Source organism: Echinococcus granulosus, assembly GCF_000524195.1.
Source record: "Echinococcus granulosus chromosome Unknown EG_S00045, whole genome shotgun sequence".
Classification (NCBI taxonomy): Eukaryota; Metazoa; Platyhelminthes; class Cestoda; order Cyclophyllidea; family Taeniidae; genus Echinococcus; species Echinococcus granulosus.
The window spans coordinates 402,163-419,131 of NW_020170425.1; the positions used below are offsets into that span (position 1 = coordinate 402,163).

The 16,969-nt window shown below is 42.5% G+C and overlaps 3 protein-coding genes across 3 annotated transcripts in view; 2 read left to right on the forward strand and 1 right to left on the reverse strand. All coding sequences in view use genetic code 11, as the record gives it.

Moving 5' to 3' along the window:
- EGR_05761 (hypothetical protein) overlaps positions 1-5,510 on the reverse strand; it is a gene marked incomplete at both ends in the record, with an annotated part of 8,558 nt that extends 3,048 nt beyond the window's left edge. The window contains 9 exons of the mRNA XM_024495010.1: positions 118-164; positions 682-833; positions 1,347-1,402; positions 1,454-1,586; positions 3,599-3,649; positions 3,782-3,869; positions 4,119-4,254; positions 4,287-4,342; positions 5,291-5,510. Coding sequence (XP_024350603.1) covers positions 118-164; positions 682-833; positions 1,347-1,402; positions 1,454-1,586; positions 3,599-3,649; positions 3,782-3,869; positions 4,119-4,254; positions 4,287-4,342; positions 5,291-5,510 — 939 coding nt within the window. The remainder of the gene's footprint in view (positions 1-117; positions 165-681; positions 834-1,346; positions 1,403-1,453; positions 1,587-3,598; positions 3,650-3,781; positions 3,870-4,118; positions 4,255-4,286; positions 4,343-5,290) is intronic.
- An 11-nt stretch (positions 5,511-5,521) lies between these two features.
- EGR_05762 (Tyrosine-protein kinase BAZ1B) lies at positions 5,522-13,688 on the forward strand (the record flags this gene model as incomplete). Its single annotated transcript, XM_024495011.1, has 16 exons — positions 5,522-5,958; positions 5,990-6,128; positions 6,165-6,241; positions 6,279-6,444; positions 6,483-6,716; positions 6,785-7,053; positions 7,287-7,818; positions 7,918-8,359; positions 8,796-9,432; positions 9,503-9,584; positions 9,812-10,354; positions 10,711-11,077; positions 11,638-11,902; positions 12,037-12,343; positions 12,590-12,818; positions 13,633-13,688. The coding sequence occupies 16 exons, from the start codon at positions 5,522-5,524 to the stop codon at positions 13,686-13,688; spliced, it is 4,782 nt and encodes a 1,593-aa protein (XP_024350604.1).
- Positions 13,689-14,800: 1,112 nt separating this feature from the next.
- EGR_05763 (Ribosomal protein S6 kinase beta-1) overlaps positions 14,801-16,969 on the forward strand; it is a gene marked incomplete at both ends in the record, with an annotated part of 23,118 nt that continues 20,949 nt past the window's right edge. The window contains 4 exons of the mRNA XM_024495012.1: positions 14,801-14,838; positions 14,908-15,085; positions 16,442-16,522; positions 16,607-16,781. Of these exons, the coding sequence (XP_024350605.1) occupies positions 14,801-14,838; positions 14,908-15,085; positions 16,442-16,522; positions 16,607-16,781 (472 nt within the window). The remainder of the gene's footprint in view (positions 14,839-14,907; positions 15,086-16,441; positions 16,523-16,606; positions 16,782-16,969) is intronic.

Sequence of the window (16,969 nt, forward strand, 5' to 3'; positions counted from 1 at the left end):
TTTTTTCATCCATCATAATATTTAAACAAGCTTTGTGCGTCCATTCAATTTCTGTTATAGAAATCTATCTTGTAAAAAGGACACTTTCCACTAAGCAAAACTTGCAACCGCGATTACCTTCCGCGTAACTTGGTCGATTGCTTCATTTGTTCTTTCAGTGGAGTCTGTGAAAATTATATGTAATTCATTCAGGAACTTTATGAAGAGCAAATAATTGCATAGACAGCATTACCTCCTTATTTCATTGTACAAAATTTTGAAAAAAAGATGCTATTGTCTATGCGAAAACACAAACTATTTTACAGTATCGAAGAAGGATTATCTACCAGTCTTTAGCTGTTAAATACTAACGACACGTTTCGTTTGGAGATGTAAGTATATTTAACCATATAATGCACAGAACTAGAGCCTCTCGTTTATCGACTGTGGGAAGTTTTGTTTGAAGAAGAAGTATTTCTAGAAGTGTAACTTCTCCACAAACAATTTTTTACCGTGCCTGTGCCGTTGTTTAGAATGCTAATTTTAAAATGCACCTTTACCCAACGAAAGGACTGCCCCACACACACAAAGAGATTGGGTGTAATTTCTAGATAATCAATTTACCTGTCCACTGCTGAAACACGATTCAGTGATTCCGCAAGTAAGGTATTTGTAGGGTTTCCAAAACGTGCTTAATCATACATTTAAAACTAACGAGAACGTGAGTTAACTGTGCATAAAAATGACCGAAAATGTTGTCTTGTTGGCTCTCTGATAACCCACCAAAAAGCATATAACTTGCTTCAGATCCAGTGATAATTACGCAAGGACGTGACACTTTGCATAATATAAGTCTAACTGTTTAAAAGACAGCAAATGACAATCGACACTCCGAATAAAGGTAAAGGGGACCAATGACGTGATATATGCCTAAAAATAGGCAACAAGAAGTCATCCGACCAAACCATTTGGAGGTAGGCATGAGTTTACAACCACACCGAAAGCATATATACCAAACCTCCCAATTGTTGCAGAGTAGCAACTGTTAGCAGCAAAATACAATGTGAATTATGCAATTCCAATCTCCCTCTCTGGTAGCTCGATAATTTATACATGAGAATCATACAATACGGCAGTAGGTGACGAAATGAGGGGATGTTTGTGTGCGCAAAGGAAAGTACTTCGATAGCACCAATTCGTCACACCTTCCAAAAAAAAAGGCTTCTAAAATTAGACAGTGGGAAAAAGTAATCTTGAAAGAGACCACCTCATATCATTCCAAGAGAACTGGAAAGAAATTGTATGCTAATAAAAGTAAGTGTATTTCCAAAACTACTGATAAGAAGTGACCAAATTCCTTCTATAACAAGAGGAAATTTACGCCAACAGATAAAGCAATAACAGCGTCTTTATCGAATGGGACCTAAACAAACCAAAAGTTATCATCACCACTATTACTCCCTCCCACTCTTACTATTTTCTTATTTGCAGCCAAGTTGTTATAATTATTACAGAAAAACAGGTAGACAAGAGAATCCACGCACCTAACAGTGGCTGAATGCTTCATCACTACGCAAGACGAACTTGACTGTTGAATAAGAGAAGCCCTTAGTGAATGTGGACAGACATACAAAATTGATTTAGTAAGTCACTAACTCACAAAGTACAAGGGAATTTAATGCAAAAAAACCTAAAACCAACCCTGTCTTCGAAGAGCTCGTATCTGCGTGCTGTATGTGGGTGATCATCTAAAAAGAAACACTTGGGTAAGCAAAAGTAAGGATCCGTTTCACTCAGCAACTCTGTCACACACCTGTCGCTTCAAAGGTAACAAGGCGTCCTGATTCCGTTCTTCTTTTGAGGACTTCACCTTCCACGCAGGAAAACTGCGAATTTTAAATTGAGCAAAAATTACTCAAAAGCGTAGATAATTAACAACACCAACTATGTAAAACGGTAATACATTTGCGTAGAAAATTGTATAACGGAGGACGCAGACAGTTTTAACATCTGAAATGAAACCAATGGTTACCAGGGCAACGTACGACACAAAGAGAGAAAATCAGGAACGCTTCGCCTAGGGTTGAAGATTATTCCATTCTAAACAAGATTAACGATTGCACTACTACCACCTACAAGAATTCTATTACCCCGAAAACATAAAACTCTCCCTCGTTTCAACGACAGGCAGTGCAACGAGGAACGGGCGATAGTAGGGTAGCTTAAAGATTCGATATGGAAACAAGCAAGAATTTTGCCGATGGCGGGCCATTACTCGTAAGTTAATAAGGTATCTCAGTGACTTTATATCCAATGTATGCGAATGAATGCACATAGTGCCTGAGATAATGTTGATTTAAGTAAAAACATCAAACAGTTCAAAAGAGCATTTTAGCTCGATTCAGACTATCCGAATCTTTATTATTCGGCTATGCGTAACTAAAAGTGACATAGAAGATGTGGCAGGAAAAACTACTTTGATGTTCAATTACTAGAACTCGTGTTTTCTACTGGACCTACAAAGAGTGCACAAGGATGCGTGAGAATTGGTGAAAAAAACTGCTGCGCACGCAAACCTCGATGAAAAAGCACTTTTGGACAATCGTGAGAAAAAGAAACGGTGGCAGCTTCTACAATTCCCCTTTATTTGAATCAGATCTACTAGACGATTCATGATGCGGACATGGGCGAAAACGACTTATCAGTAAGGCTCTAGTTGGACTAACCGAGTTAGTGAGGGAAAACACATAGACGACTTGATAAACTCTCAACACGAGTGCGATCGACCACTGTGCATTCAAACATCTCTTATTTGTATGTGCGTCCGTTTAAAAAGAAAAATGTCATTTTAAAGTTAGTAGCATTATCTAGATGAATGTTAGAGTAAGAGGCAAAACACCAGAGGTACTCGTGTTTCATGGTCCAATACATTTTCTCTCAAAGCAATAGAAATAATATTCACAATATTACACACTGAAGTAGTTAAGTGCCTGTAAATTGCTTGACTTAGTTGATTCAAAGAAATGCGTTCAAATTTAATGGAAATGCTATACTGACACATCAGCAGCAATATACCAACATCCATCCAGGCTACCGGATGAAACACGGTTTAGTCTGAAATACACTAACTTAGAAGATGAACATAAAGTTGACCATTCTAAGTATTGGACGGTTTCAGACTGGGATACGGCTTTTTTACTGATACAGATATTTACAGACTACAAGTAGACAAATGTTACTTATATACAAAGAGTAAACATTCCACTGCAGCGTATACAAGATGACGTCAAACTATAAGCTTGAACGAAATATCAGGAGAGAAACATACTTGGTTTTCCTATAACTTTCCTTTGCCTTAATGACATTAGCACGCAGCTGATCAAAGGAATCGGAATTCGCCGAAACACGCAATCGCGAATTTATGGCACCCAGATGGCACCACTTACTAAAAGGGAAATTAGGTCGAAGAAGGAAATTTCGCCAATCAATTGCGAGTGGTTTGTTAGAAAAATTAGGGAAAAACAGACAGACGCAAAAAAGTCACCCTGAATCACAAGACGGAAAAAATACTCAAACTTTAATAAAGGGGAAAATACCTTAAAAAGCGAGAGCAGCAAACCATGGAGTTGCATAAAACTCCGCAATGTTTCCCATCAAAGTTGCAAAGAAGCTTAAATTTAAAAAGTGATATTTAGAAACGACAAATAAGGGGAAGGAACTAAAGGTGGCTTACACGCTATCAGCATGCTAAACTGAATTCGTTGGGAAAAGTGCAAGACATCGCAAAATTTTTTAGAATTACCCATTATTATCACAAGCGCCAACAAGTGAAAAGTCGGTTGTCGTTAAATCAGGTTCCACCTCAAATAGCTTCACCGTGTGTCCATCCTCTACTGTGAATTTCTAAAAATAAAACATCACAATCCTCAATAAAATATAAGGCATAATTCGGACATAGATACAATGCTGGGCATCCAAGGAGACAGGACGGTAGACATCTAAGAGATCGACTCATTGAAGGCAAAGTACCAAAAGCAATTTTTACATAATGCCATATGCGAAAAAACATGCACTTCGGCACCGACAAATAAGCGAGTGCATACATAGTTGCCGCCGGTAACTTCCAAGAACAGCCTCACGCCCTAGAATTAGACATTTTAAACCAAGAGTACCTTCTGCAGTAAAGTTTGATAAAAGGATTCGGTAATACGGATACAGAAAAAACCCTCCAGGGCCATAACGCCAAGTGCCAGTGTTATAAGATGAGGCAAGTATCTAGAACATATAAATACAACACAAATGCATACTGAATATATTAAACAACCAGAAGGCACAAGTATCACTAATAAATTGACAAAACATTCTACAGTTAGATATGTTGGTTAAAACAAGAATGCTCAAATATTATGTGGAATGCGTAGATAATACGCAATAATTTTATAACACCAAAGACCAGTTAATTTTATTTTGTACCGCTTGCCCTTTTAAGTTGTTAAATGCATTCGTGCTTTTAAAACTTTCCAATACAGGCTGGTTTAACCCATTTATATAAATCCAATTAAGAAATAAGTCTATGAGAATAAGCCAATGGCGCAGTACACTATCTTGCATTCAGAGGCAAAACGGCTGCTTAATTCAGCCGCTTTTTAAGTTTACGAGCATGCAAAAATATGGCTCTAAATTAGGTATTTTTTATTTAATGCGATTGCCATGTATTCGACTACATACCTACCACATATCGTTAAAATGCCTCATTTTGCTAAGAATCAGCTTTCTTTTTATCTGCACTCTTCCCTTTTGACTGTTTATAGCTTTAGTCCAACCCAACTATGGGGGGTGTTTTGCGTAATACTGAGCAAGTCAAATGACTTTGTTAGGTGGTGTTTGCAATCCGAATTTTGACATGGCTTACTTGTCTGCTATGCACGCACAAAGTATGGAATGAATATAATTCCGAATAGAATCATCCGATTATATAAATGCTGGGGTCAAAGCTGAGTATGCCCAGTCATTTTGTTTTAAAGTCCTTTGTAGGAGCAAATACTGGCGCTCGAAACAGGAATTCTGGTGGCTGTGTTGGGGATATCTTTTTTAGTATTATCTGTCCCGTGTTTTGCTTCTTCAAAATTGTTCTCCTTTCTGTTTGTTAAAATTTACTGTGAAGCGTTTGCTTACAGTCCTGTTGGAAACCCACATCATCATACTTCGTCCCGTTACTTAAATAAGCAGCAGATCAAATGCTAACCGTTGGTTGAGATTCGACTTCGCCCCTTACATGAAAACTAGGATTTTCTTTATTTATGCGGGTTACTTTGGTTCATTCTCATGGCGCTTTTATTCGCTAATTTTGGAGCAAAGTTATGGCAGTAAGATACGAGTGTTCTCCGGACATTTAGTTTCAAAACAAGCCGGTCGATATTGTGGTCCTGTTTCAAGTACATGTATTTTTCCAGAAGTATTACTCCTTTACTAATCGAATTCCTACTGGTTCGGTTCCTGTTGGTTTCTTTTATTCTAGGTCTGATTTTCATCGCTGGTATTCATGCCGCTCCTGGGAAATCGACTCCACGTTCTGAACACTGTTGTTAAAAAGCCTAGGAAGAGCAGCGAATTCACTCCTATGTTTAAGTTTGTTGTTCCAGATACAAAGGAAATCTGCTCTTCCGAAGATGAATTGAGACGAAAAACAACATTGTACAAGTCCAAGATATGGACTTGTCGGGTAACCGGTCGGGCAAATTTGACTTACAAAGAAGCCATTAAATCGGAACATGTTAGTTTGAATCTTCTGAAGAAATCTATATCGGACCATTATCGTGCCGCTATTTTGCAGATTGTTCACAAAAGTAAACGAATAATTTCATTAAAACTCTTAGGCACGTCCCCACTCGAACCGCTGACCCAAGCATGCTGGGCTAAGGTTCATGAGCGGTTTGCCGTTGGAGAACCAGTTTTACTAAAGGTTGACTCAAACAAACCGTAAGCCCCAACTTCTCTTTGAAGCTCTTAGAATTCGCGCAACCATCTTAGGTATTGATGAGGCCATCGATAAGCCTGTGGTTATTGACTTGTCAAAAGATGAAACCAGTTCTCCGAACAACAGTGACAAGGAAAATAATGTGAATACCAAACGGTCCACCGTGACCCAAGTTCGTTTCCTTCACCTGTGTATAGCCATATTGTAGGATAATTTCTCATACAGTGTTCAGTTGGTTTCTGATGAACTTGTTAACGTCAATAATGTCCCTGCTAAGTGCATACAGTAAGGCTTTTGTTTACTAATTGATATTTCCTTCAAGACGTGTTCATCGCGCTCCATCGAAAGACCACATCAGGATGTTCATTCGCGCACACGCTATGCGGTATGGTCCATCTTCAAGTGGTCCTTGGGTCGTTGACCCCGTCGCTCTTCGAAAATATTGTCCCACTCTCAAAATGTCGAATAATCTTGTTGACAAGGATAAGGTGGTTACTCTGTCCTTATCAATAACATCCCTTTGTAGTTGAGAATGGTTTCCGAGACGTATGAAATGAAATTTTATGAAAAGATAACCAGTGAAAAATACAAGGGGCATGATGCCAGTGGTGAAACAGCGATAAAACTTTCCCCAAAGAGCTTGAGAGTTTTCAAGAACTTGTCTGCGCTTCGCAACGATTCTCCTAGAAGTCCTGTGGAGGCAGTACCTCTGAAACCAAAAGAGACGCCTGACGGCAAATTGTCAAAAAAAATGAAGCAGGTGTGTACTCATTGCTCCTATCTATGCACTATCGTTTTTTTTTCATCACATCGTCATTTCATCGCCAGGCGATACTTTCATTTGAAAAGTCTATGGGATCTCCACCCTCTGCGAGGAAGAGTAAATCTGATGCATCACTCAAATCTGATGTCACCCTGCCACCTATTGCCAAGCGTCTTATTCGAAGCCTCAAAGGGAGCGTGGAAGCGAACGCTCTTAAAGTGATTGTCTCGCGTTGTGTCTCGCTCCTTACTGACGCGCAAATTCGGGCCCTTCCTGATGCTGCTCAAAAACTCGTTATTGATAAGAAGATTGCCATTGAAAATCGCAAAAAAATGTATGTCTTCCACACATCTATCATGCTCGTGTTTATAGCCACATGTAGTCTATATTTAAGTTTTTACTGACTTATGACGGATTCGTTTCCGTCACCGCTCCACTTCCTTTGTCAGTTAGTCATTCTTGGCTGGATCTCTCATGAATTCCTAACTAAATTCTGGTACGCTGATTATTGTTTTGATATTTGAAATTATTATTGTTATTCCTAACCCAAGAGCCTTCCTCTTGCAGGCAAAACATGACCCCTGAACAGCAAAAGGCCTACTTGCGTGATCTGCGTTTACAGCGTCGTACACTGATTGATGAAAACGCACCCTACCTCGAGACTGGTGTCCAGATTGCACCACTTCCTGAACCTCGTGCTTTCCCACTACCCCCAAATATGACCTCCCTACAATTTAGTCGCATTTTGAGTTTCACTGAATTCATCGCTTGTTATCAGCCTCTGCTAACAGAGTCTGCTCTTTCACCCGGGGAAATGCTCTATCCCACTCGTATAAAACAACTTGCCACTGATCTCTGTCCCTCCATGACGGATAATGAGAAGGAGGAGGAATTCACGACCGATGTTGAGGAAGAATCTGCTTTAACATCAACTGACGCCGGGCTTCCTAGGGCGTCTGTTCAGGGGCTGCGATGTCTCAGTTTAGACCGGGTGCTCAGAGCCGTGAGCGAACAGCACATGTCCGCTGCAGCCTATCGGTGCTTGGCTCGGCCCATGGGCTCACTGTTGCGTCTGCTCTTTTTCAGTGAACAGTTCTCTGTACGTTAGTGTGTATAGAATAATTGTAAATCATTTATACGCGATCACCTACTGTCGTTGTTTTCATTGCCGACGATGGTCATCATTTTTAATTTTTAGAAACAAACAGAGCTGGGCATCCAACTCTCTAAAATTCCCATCACACCGTACACGGCTCCGGAACTCCTGCGTCTACTGTTGCAGTGCAAATTGGCCAATGACACATGCTCAACAAATGACCGGGCCGTGGCCCGCATTTACCAAATCGTACCCAATAGTAGTGGCATGCGCAACTTACTGCCCTCTAGGGATGCCCTCGGTGCTGCGAGTCTTATCAAGCACCTCACCTCGGCTGATTTATTTGCCTTGGATACAGAGCACCGTATTTTAGCCATTGAAGTCCTCATTGAGCTGATGCTCGATTTTGACACGATGGACGAGTACATGCACATGTGCAACAGGAGGGCCATTAAAGCATGGCAGGATCGGTTAGCACTGGCTAAGCAGAAACGAACAGTTGTCCCTCCCGCACTCTCTGCAGCTAAATCAACCGTTGAAAAGGGTAATTCTAATTTTCGTCTTAATTTATCTGGGGTGAATGATTTGTGTTGCACTAGAGCTGAAAAGGAGTAGGGAAATATTTTTGGCTTTAGGGCGTTTTTATTTACGATATGGTTGCTTAAACCGGCATGATTTAACTGTGCTATGGAATCTTGAGCTGCAAATGCCGCTTTGGCACTTGAGATTCTACTCAAGTGTGTCTTAATTCTCCCAAAATAAGGCGCCTTTATGTATATCATTCTCTTAAGTGGAAATGATGGGAGTTAAATTGTTCTTCGGCTTTTTGGATGCGTGTTACTTTGCACTTATTGTATGCCTAAATTGCTCAAATGTAATACTGATTCAATAAATGGGACAACGTATTCAGCCTTTAATCTCCAAAGCGGTACAAATGAAGGAACGCGCACATGTTACTATCCCCTCATGCTTCTCTGTAGAACCCGAATCAGATGATTTGGCTTCGATTGTCAAAAGTCGTCGTGTCTTGGCTGCCAAGGCCGCTGAAGAACGTGGAATTCGTGAAGCGAAAGAGCGGGAACGACGTGAGTTGGAGGCCAAAATTGATGCCGAAGAGAAGGCCCTGGCCAAAGCCGAATATGAACACACAATAGCCTCCACTGAGGCCAAACTCGCCTTTCGTGTAGGCGCTCTCGGTACCGATCGTCGAGATCGCCGCTACTGGCGTTTCTTCTGTGCACCAAATCGACTCTTCGTTGAGTCCAACTGGGCGCCTGAAGAATACCATGTTGGGGACAGTCTCATAAAGGAGCCATCTGCTGTTACATCATTTCCCCCATCCCATACCTTCCCCGAAGGTCTCGGCAGTTACGAGATAGTCCATCGTTTCGGTTACGCAGCACGATCGCAGTGGTATGTGTTTGACCGACCAGATGAGTTGGACGCTTTGGCCAACGCTCTTGTTGAAAGAGGGGCACGGGAGAGTCAGTTGAGGAAGAACCTTGTTCAGTCCGGCCTCTTGGATAGTGTGAAGGAGTTGATCACGCTGTCGAAAGTCGAAGAAAGCCATAATGAGTCAGATGAAGGAAGGAGTGTTTCTTATATGTCACCTGATGAGTAAGCGATAGACTGCTTAAATTAAAGTTCTTTTGCTCCTCTTACCATTGTTTTTTTTTGTTTTTAACAGGGTTGTTATTAGTACGATCACTGCCAAAGAGCGCGGTGATGCCGAATCTATTCTCGCCAACGTTCTTCTCAAGGCAAGTTCAGTACCATCTTAACCATACTTGGTGTGCGTAACGCAGTCACTCCTTAAATATCCTCCTTTTGATGCACAGGAAAATAGGCTTAATATTTGTACATTGATTTTTGCTTTGAGTTAGCAACGCTCTTGGTGTTTTTTTCTGCCAAATTGGCATTTGTGGGCTTACTTTTTGATGAAATTCCCTATTTGCTCTGAAGGACTTCGCATTGAATTTGGTAATACCTTTTATAGAATGTCTACGAAACTGAAATTCATCTTCGTGACGGCGGACTTGGTGGTGTTCCAGATTTTTCTGCTTGGATGACAAACATCATTGCTATTCAAGCGAAGTATGGGCTCTGCTTGTCTCTCACCGGTAGTGTTCCATCCACTCCCGCAAAGGGGAATCCTGGGGCTGTATTCCCTCCCTCCACCACTCCCACAACCTCTTTTGCATCTAAGACGCCTCTACGATCTGTGGCGGAGGCTCTTATAGCGGTGGGTCAGCACGTTCACCGTCGCTTCTTGAGTGTGCCCAAATTAAGGCTGCAGCAAACATCCAGGCGTCGTGGAGAGAATGGTGTTGATGGGGTCATTTACGAGAATGGTGAACAGGCGCCTGAGGAGGACGACCGCAAGGCGATTGGCGAAGAAGAGGGAGGGCAAGGGCAACGTTCCGAGACTATTGAATCGGAGAAGAATCGCGCACACGATGGTGATGTGGAGCTCTGGATGGACGCCTGGGTCAAAGCTGTCCGTTCTGCTGCCACGCTCTCTCGGCTAAATGTTCTACATGTTAGTTTCTTTTTGATTCGGTCGGTTATGCTAATATTTGGTCGAAAATATCAAAGGCACGAGTTCGTTTCCCCATCGGTATTGTTTTTACCCTGTTGAGTCATGACAAAATTTTATCCTGTTTTTTCTTGTACTTGGGTGTACTCCACTGTAATTGCTGACATTATACTAGTTCGGGTGAATCCCAAGTTTTTCATATACATCATGATATTTCACGTACCTGAACTTTTGAAAAGAGTTTATAACACCGTAATTATACTTCCTCTGTATTTTGTACATATATGCTCGCAATTTACCACTTTAATGAAAATTTGCTGAAACGTGTGGGTTGCAAGTGCAGCGTTATCCACTTTCAGGCATGTCTTGACGCCTGCATTCTGTGGGAGAAATCAGTAGCCAACATTCGTTGTCGTATCTGCCGCCGCAATAAGGACGATGACAGTCTGTTGCTCTGTGATGGATGCAACTCCGGCTTCCATCTCTACTGCCTCCGTCCACCACTGCACTCGATTCCTAGTGGTGACTGGTTCTGTGTCTCCTGCAAGCCGCCCAGTTGCTCCGGAACCACTAGTCAGCAGCGGCGCGATCGCCGAGAGGCCTCAGAGGCGTCGGACAGCGACGAGGCACGAAGCAGCGCGAGCGACTCCGGTGATGAGAGCTCCTCCTCCGGAAGGGAGGAGGAGGATGTCTGTCTGAGGAGGGGGCAACAGCGTTCCCCCAGAAGTAGGTTACGGCGCCGTCCCTCCACTGGACAACCCATATCAAGATCTTCGTCTCGGTCGTCTCAGCCTTCTAAAACTCTGTCAAAATCTCGTATGTTCCCTCCATGCTGCACTCTAAACAAATGGTTTTTGCGCCTAAATAATAGGTGGCCTTCATTAACTTTCTAAACCATGAATTTGATTCCTTCCTAGTTTTTTTGCTTTCTGTCTTTGCCCAATTATTTTTTTCATAGTAAACGCACTGTGCCATATTTTGGAAGTTTTGAAATTTTATAGCCACAACAGGTGACCAATGGGAGGTTGGAATCGAAGCCAATTTTAGGTATGCTGTTTGCCACACCAATCATAGGGTTCAAAGACCAATGTTTTGAGCTCACTAGTGAGACACTGACTTAACCCTTTTTTGTAAAATGTGTAGAAATTGCTTTAGAGCACAAATACTTTATTATTTTTTCACTTAATAAAGGGTTGGATCTTCATCCATTGTCATTCTTAAAGGGTTTATTGAACAATTCCGTTAGCCTAAGCCTAGTTTGTATTCTGATCGCCTTCCCCTTGTAGCCTCTTCCCTGAATCCGGTGTCAAATGACACTATATGCCTAGTTTGTGACGATGGGGGAACGGAGGAAGATGAGTTGGTGGGCTGCTCCACTTGTCCCAACGCCTTCCATCCAAACTGCCACAACCCGCCCTTGCGCTCGGCGAACCGACGCGCCCCCTGGGTGTGCTCCGTGTGTCGCATCAGTCGCTCCGTTTCGGGCGGTCTCTCTGCCATGGGACAGTCGCTCCGCCTCCGGGCTTCCAGTCGGGTCAACCGCAAAAGCAGGTATCACCTTCTTTCTCTTTGTCAGGCTCCGCTTTCATTCAATATGCCTTTATACATTTCTAAATTTGACTTTCATGGTATATAAAGTGCATTACCAGCTTTTTCCTGATTCGGTTTTGCCGCTTTCTTTTCAGCTACCTTCGACTTCATCGAGTCCAGACAACACCGAAGAAGCGACCGCGTCCGATTTCTGATGATGACGACAGCTCTGATGAGGAGTCGGATGATGATTCACGAAAAGAAGATGAAGAGGAGGTAGAGGAGGAGGAAAGAGCGAACGACACTGAAACAACTGAAGAGCAGGCGGATGAGCGAGCGGTCTTTGCTCCACCAGCCAAGCGACTTAGGATTGCGCCACAATTCACCTGTGCTGACCTCATAACCGCCGTCCGAAGACACCGCAGTTCATGGCCCTTCCAGGAGCCTGTTGACCCGAAAGAGGTATGACACAATTCCCCTTAATTTTCTAGCCCCACCTTCGCCTTTGCATTTCAAGACTGAAACATTTTATGCTCGCACAGTATCATAGGCATGGTGGAATGTAACAATGCATTCCTATGCGATTTCCTATGTATATCGAACGGCTTTTGTTCAAAACCGCGTCGCAAAGTTTAACTAGGGTTTGTTTTTCACCAAGATGTATTGGGTACACAAGATATTCGTTATTCGTCAAAAATGTCTTTGCAGGTACCCGACTACTATGAGATAGTGGTGGATCCCATAGACCTTTCTATGATTAACAGTTGGCTTGAAAATGGTCGTTACGAGGGCGCCGAGGGTCCAAGGTTTCTCTCTGAGGACCTGGCGAAGATGTTCTTTAATGCCGAACTCTACAATAGCGCTGACTCTGACATCTGGAAGGCGGGATCGCATTTGGAGAATTACGTACAATCTCTCTTCAAAAAGTTTGCTCCACGTAAGCCTGGTTCACTACTTGTAGCTCTTTGTAGCCTACCTTCCACATCGTCTTTTTTAAACTGTAATAACATCTAGAGGTGGGTTTGGTTAGGATACGGTGATTCTTCGTGTTGGTTCGATGAACGTGAAAGGTCCGCATTTGTAAATTGAATCGTGACCCACTTTCGCCTCGTTTTTTTGTGAATGCCAACAACTCGCTCATTAACATCGACCACACCAAATAAAAACACCGCTTTTTGTCTTTATTTCATCACTTAGGCAATATTTCGCCTTTGCTTAATTTCCTACTCTTTCCCTTCATTTTAGCCGTGAGCTACAAGCGCGACAAATTAAATTAAGCCATCTGCGTCATTTTACTTACTATCCCGTTTGTGTCACGTTGCACTGTAAAGACTTAACATCGGATAAAAGGGCATACTATAGGTGCCATGCTGCTGCATTGCCTATGTCTGACATCTCTGTATAAAAAGACCAAACGAAAAACATTGAAAGCTACTGGCTTGCCGCATTTTTGATTTCGGGGAGTCATTTCACTACTCAAAAACATTAAGATTTATACACCCATCCCCTCATTCGCCCCTTCCTCTCTTGAAGTACTCCTTTTATACAGTGGCTACCCTTCCCCCTCTCCGCGACTCGGCAGATGGATTTGACCACTTGATTCTTATGTTTGTGTTCGACCTCATTGGAACTCCGACCCTCCTAGATGTGTGCATACTTAGCTGCAACGCTGCATTTATTCTAGTATTAATACAAGGTACCACCTTTTGCTTTTGCGCGTTCTTAAAAGTCCATTTGTTTGCTGTCCGTAGGCCTTGGGGGGATATCACTGCTTGCAGTTCAACTATCTCAGCATGACGGAACTTGATGCCATGGAACTTGAGGACCTGCCAGTATTTGCATTCATGGGGTTTGCGTGACGGGGGAGCCTCACTTAACTGATAAACACTAATGCACGGATCCGAGTGGGCTTTCGACAAGCCCATATTTGTATCAAGACATTTTCAGCGCTCCTATTTGGGACTATACTACGGGGATATACGGTATTCTGCGGTTCCTTTGTGACGAGGCGTTGTGGTATAACACGTCACGCAAGGGCAAAGGAGATACTAACAGTCCGGAAGCCATATTCTGTAGGAAAAGCGCACCTCAAAAGAGGCTGGGGAACTTGCAGTCAACCATACGGCTAAACATTTAGCTAACTGGGAAGGGTACCAGATTCTTTGGGGTATCACAAAGACTAGGGTGATTGCTCCTATGCGGTAAATAGTCCAGCCTGGCTGAATGGTGACACATCCAACTTTATCGAACTAAAATAAGTCTAATGGAAGACATAAAACACAGCTGTTGCCCCAATATATTCAATCGGTTTGTGTTAAGTGCCATAAACATTAAAAACAGCAAGACAATCATAAATAGGCTCCATACTTTAGTCAAGAAATCCTTATTTTTTGTTGCTATGCTTCTTTCAGACGATAGAACTCTTCCACTGTATTGCCAGCATAAGTTAAAACAAATTATTTCAATAAGGCCGTTTACTGCTTAACAACAATATTTGAATTAGCTTATAATCAAATAAACGCTTGCAGTATATTGCGCACTTTTGTGCCTTACAGTGAGACGGACTTTGTTTGAACTAATGTCGTTGTTGGAGGGCGTCTCGATTCCACTTGCTACTCGTTCCTACGCGTCCGTGGGTGTCCTTTATGCAATCTTATCCCATCATGTTTCATTTTTTCATACTTGGGACATCCGATTGGAGGTAATGTGGTACACAATTTAACAGACCGATCACTTAGTGAATTTAATGTCTCTGACATTTGGAATTAACATTGCAAGTATTTTACATGAGTGTTAGCCTCTTGCATCTTCTTAAAAGGCATCTTATGAGAATTGGTTTTGATGAACCAGGGATCAACGCTCTCAAGTCTAGCTGCCACCGCCTTGTATAGGATCATAATACATTAACACCCAGCACACATGCTTGCAAGCATCTGCATAACTCTTTTCCTTATAAAGTAAGTCATCTGAATAAAGAGACGCAATTTTCATCCCATGATAATTTTTTCTCGTCTTGTTTCTTCAAGCATGCCCAAGTACATTTTTTTCTCCTTGGTACCGAGAACTTGCACAAGCAAGCCAATTCGTGGACTTTATTTTTGCTCTCTGGTGTCCACTAAGATATCTCACCTTAGTAGAGGCCTGCTATTAATTGAGCATTGCCAGTGGGCGGCGAATTTATTCATACCGTCCATTTCAATTTGGGTATGGCAATTGTACATTCCCCTACTCACGTCACTTTTTGTTGCTAATCCTCCTCATATTTGCCAACGCAATAAATGTTGTTTCTATCTACCTCATCGTTTTCCTTAGTCTTTTTATCCTGAATAAGCTTCTGATTCTTCATTGTGATCTGGGGTTCGTCTGGGTGGCGTTTAATTCCTTAGCTCCAACTAGGTTTATTCGACTGTCAGGTTTAATCGTTAATGGCTCTACTAACAAAGGTATGCGTAGCGTCTCTTATCTACAATTCTACTTTCATATACCTGAGGCATACGTAAGAATTCATCGGTCGATGGGACTCCGAGTGCAGGTTCTTGACTGTCCCTGCCACACTATTCTGCGCAAATGTGTTGATGAATGTTGGGAAGTGTGTACTACTCTCCGTCTAAAATAACTTCCTACTGGTCCAATGTGAGAGTGGCCAAGCAGAGTGGTTTGTGAGTGTGGGAGCAGCCACCGTGGCCCGCCCTTTTATTGCACCCATGTGTGCTAGTGCTTATGGGTGCCGTCAACTGAGAATCGAGAACAACTGACGACTATTGGAAATGGATTGCACTCACTCAATGTGACAAAGACCATTGTTTACATTTTCCGAGGTATTGACTTATATAATATCGCCGATCGACATCCTCCCTAATGGGTTTTTACAATTAATCCGTGAAATCGTTTCACTTTCGCTCGCCGACACTGTGAAATACTCTGTATTTAGCGTCATCTGGCTTCATAACATTTTGCGCTCAGCTGACGTTTGATTGCTTTTTTCTCCTGCGTCATTCACCAGACTACTTTAGGTACGGAGTTATTTTTGGAGGGTAATATGGTATTATGTCGAATAAGTGATCTGTGCTGTCATTCCGTAGTTTATTTACTTAAGGTATCTCACAACTGGCGTGCGCTCAGCAGCGATCTTATTTCGAGGAGACGCATTTGTCGTCGGTTGAATACATCCAAATAATGGTCTAGGGGCCATTTGCATCTTACTTTGCAGTCACAAGTGCTCGACGAATACATCGGTCCCAATAATCAAATTGAGTTGATCTCTTTGCGTGCTGCAACTTCATTTAGAATCTCTCTAATCCTCTCCTAAATTGTGTACTTACATGGAAGGCGGCTTTCTGCAGGACCATCACATCAAATGCAACTGACGTTGCGGCTCTGAATTTATCAAGGTATTTGCCAGGTCATCAGGCATGTAGCTTCTTGTCATTCGGTTAGTGGAAATATTGTGTTTCGTTCGACTTCACGACATTTCGAATGCTGGTAGCATCCAAGCCCATGTCCTCATTATCTCATCTCAAGCCATGTTAGCGCAATAAATGAAGTGCATAAACGTTGCAGACGCAGATGGACCGCATCATCGCCTGCCTCAAGGTGTACGAAGAGTGGGCAACAATCGCCTCTGATGACTCTAGCATTTGTGTATGGGATAACACGGTCAATAAAAGTTTGGCTTGGCTCCCAAGTCACATTGGGGGCGTGTGGATGATGGTTGTGTTGTTGTAGTGTCAGGCAGCACTTCTTCTTGAGTCCGGTTCGACCGACCGGACGATGCGGGTCTGGCGTCCTGCCGGTGCCGAGTGGCCCTTCGTCATGTCCCCCTCCACCAACCTCTCCACCATTCATTGCATCCCCGCCTCCTCTTCCATACATGAAAGCCAAACAGATGGGGAGTCTCATCGTCAGTGATAGTCGTGATGCTACCCTCTGACTGGAATATCCACTATGGCGTGTCATCAAATTCTTCAAGGTTATTCACACATCCTAGATCTACTTTGATCCGTTTCGATAGCACTTTAGTATCATTCACGGCAATTGTTAACAGCAATTAAAAAGTTTTATTAATTAAATGCCGGAACCTAAATAAAG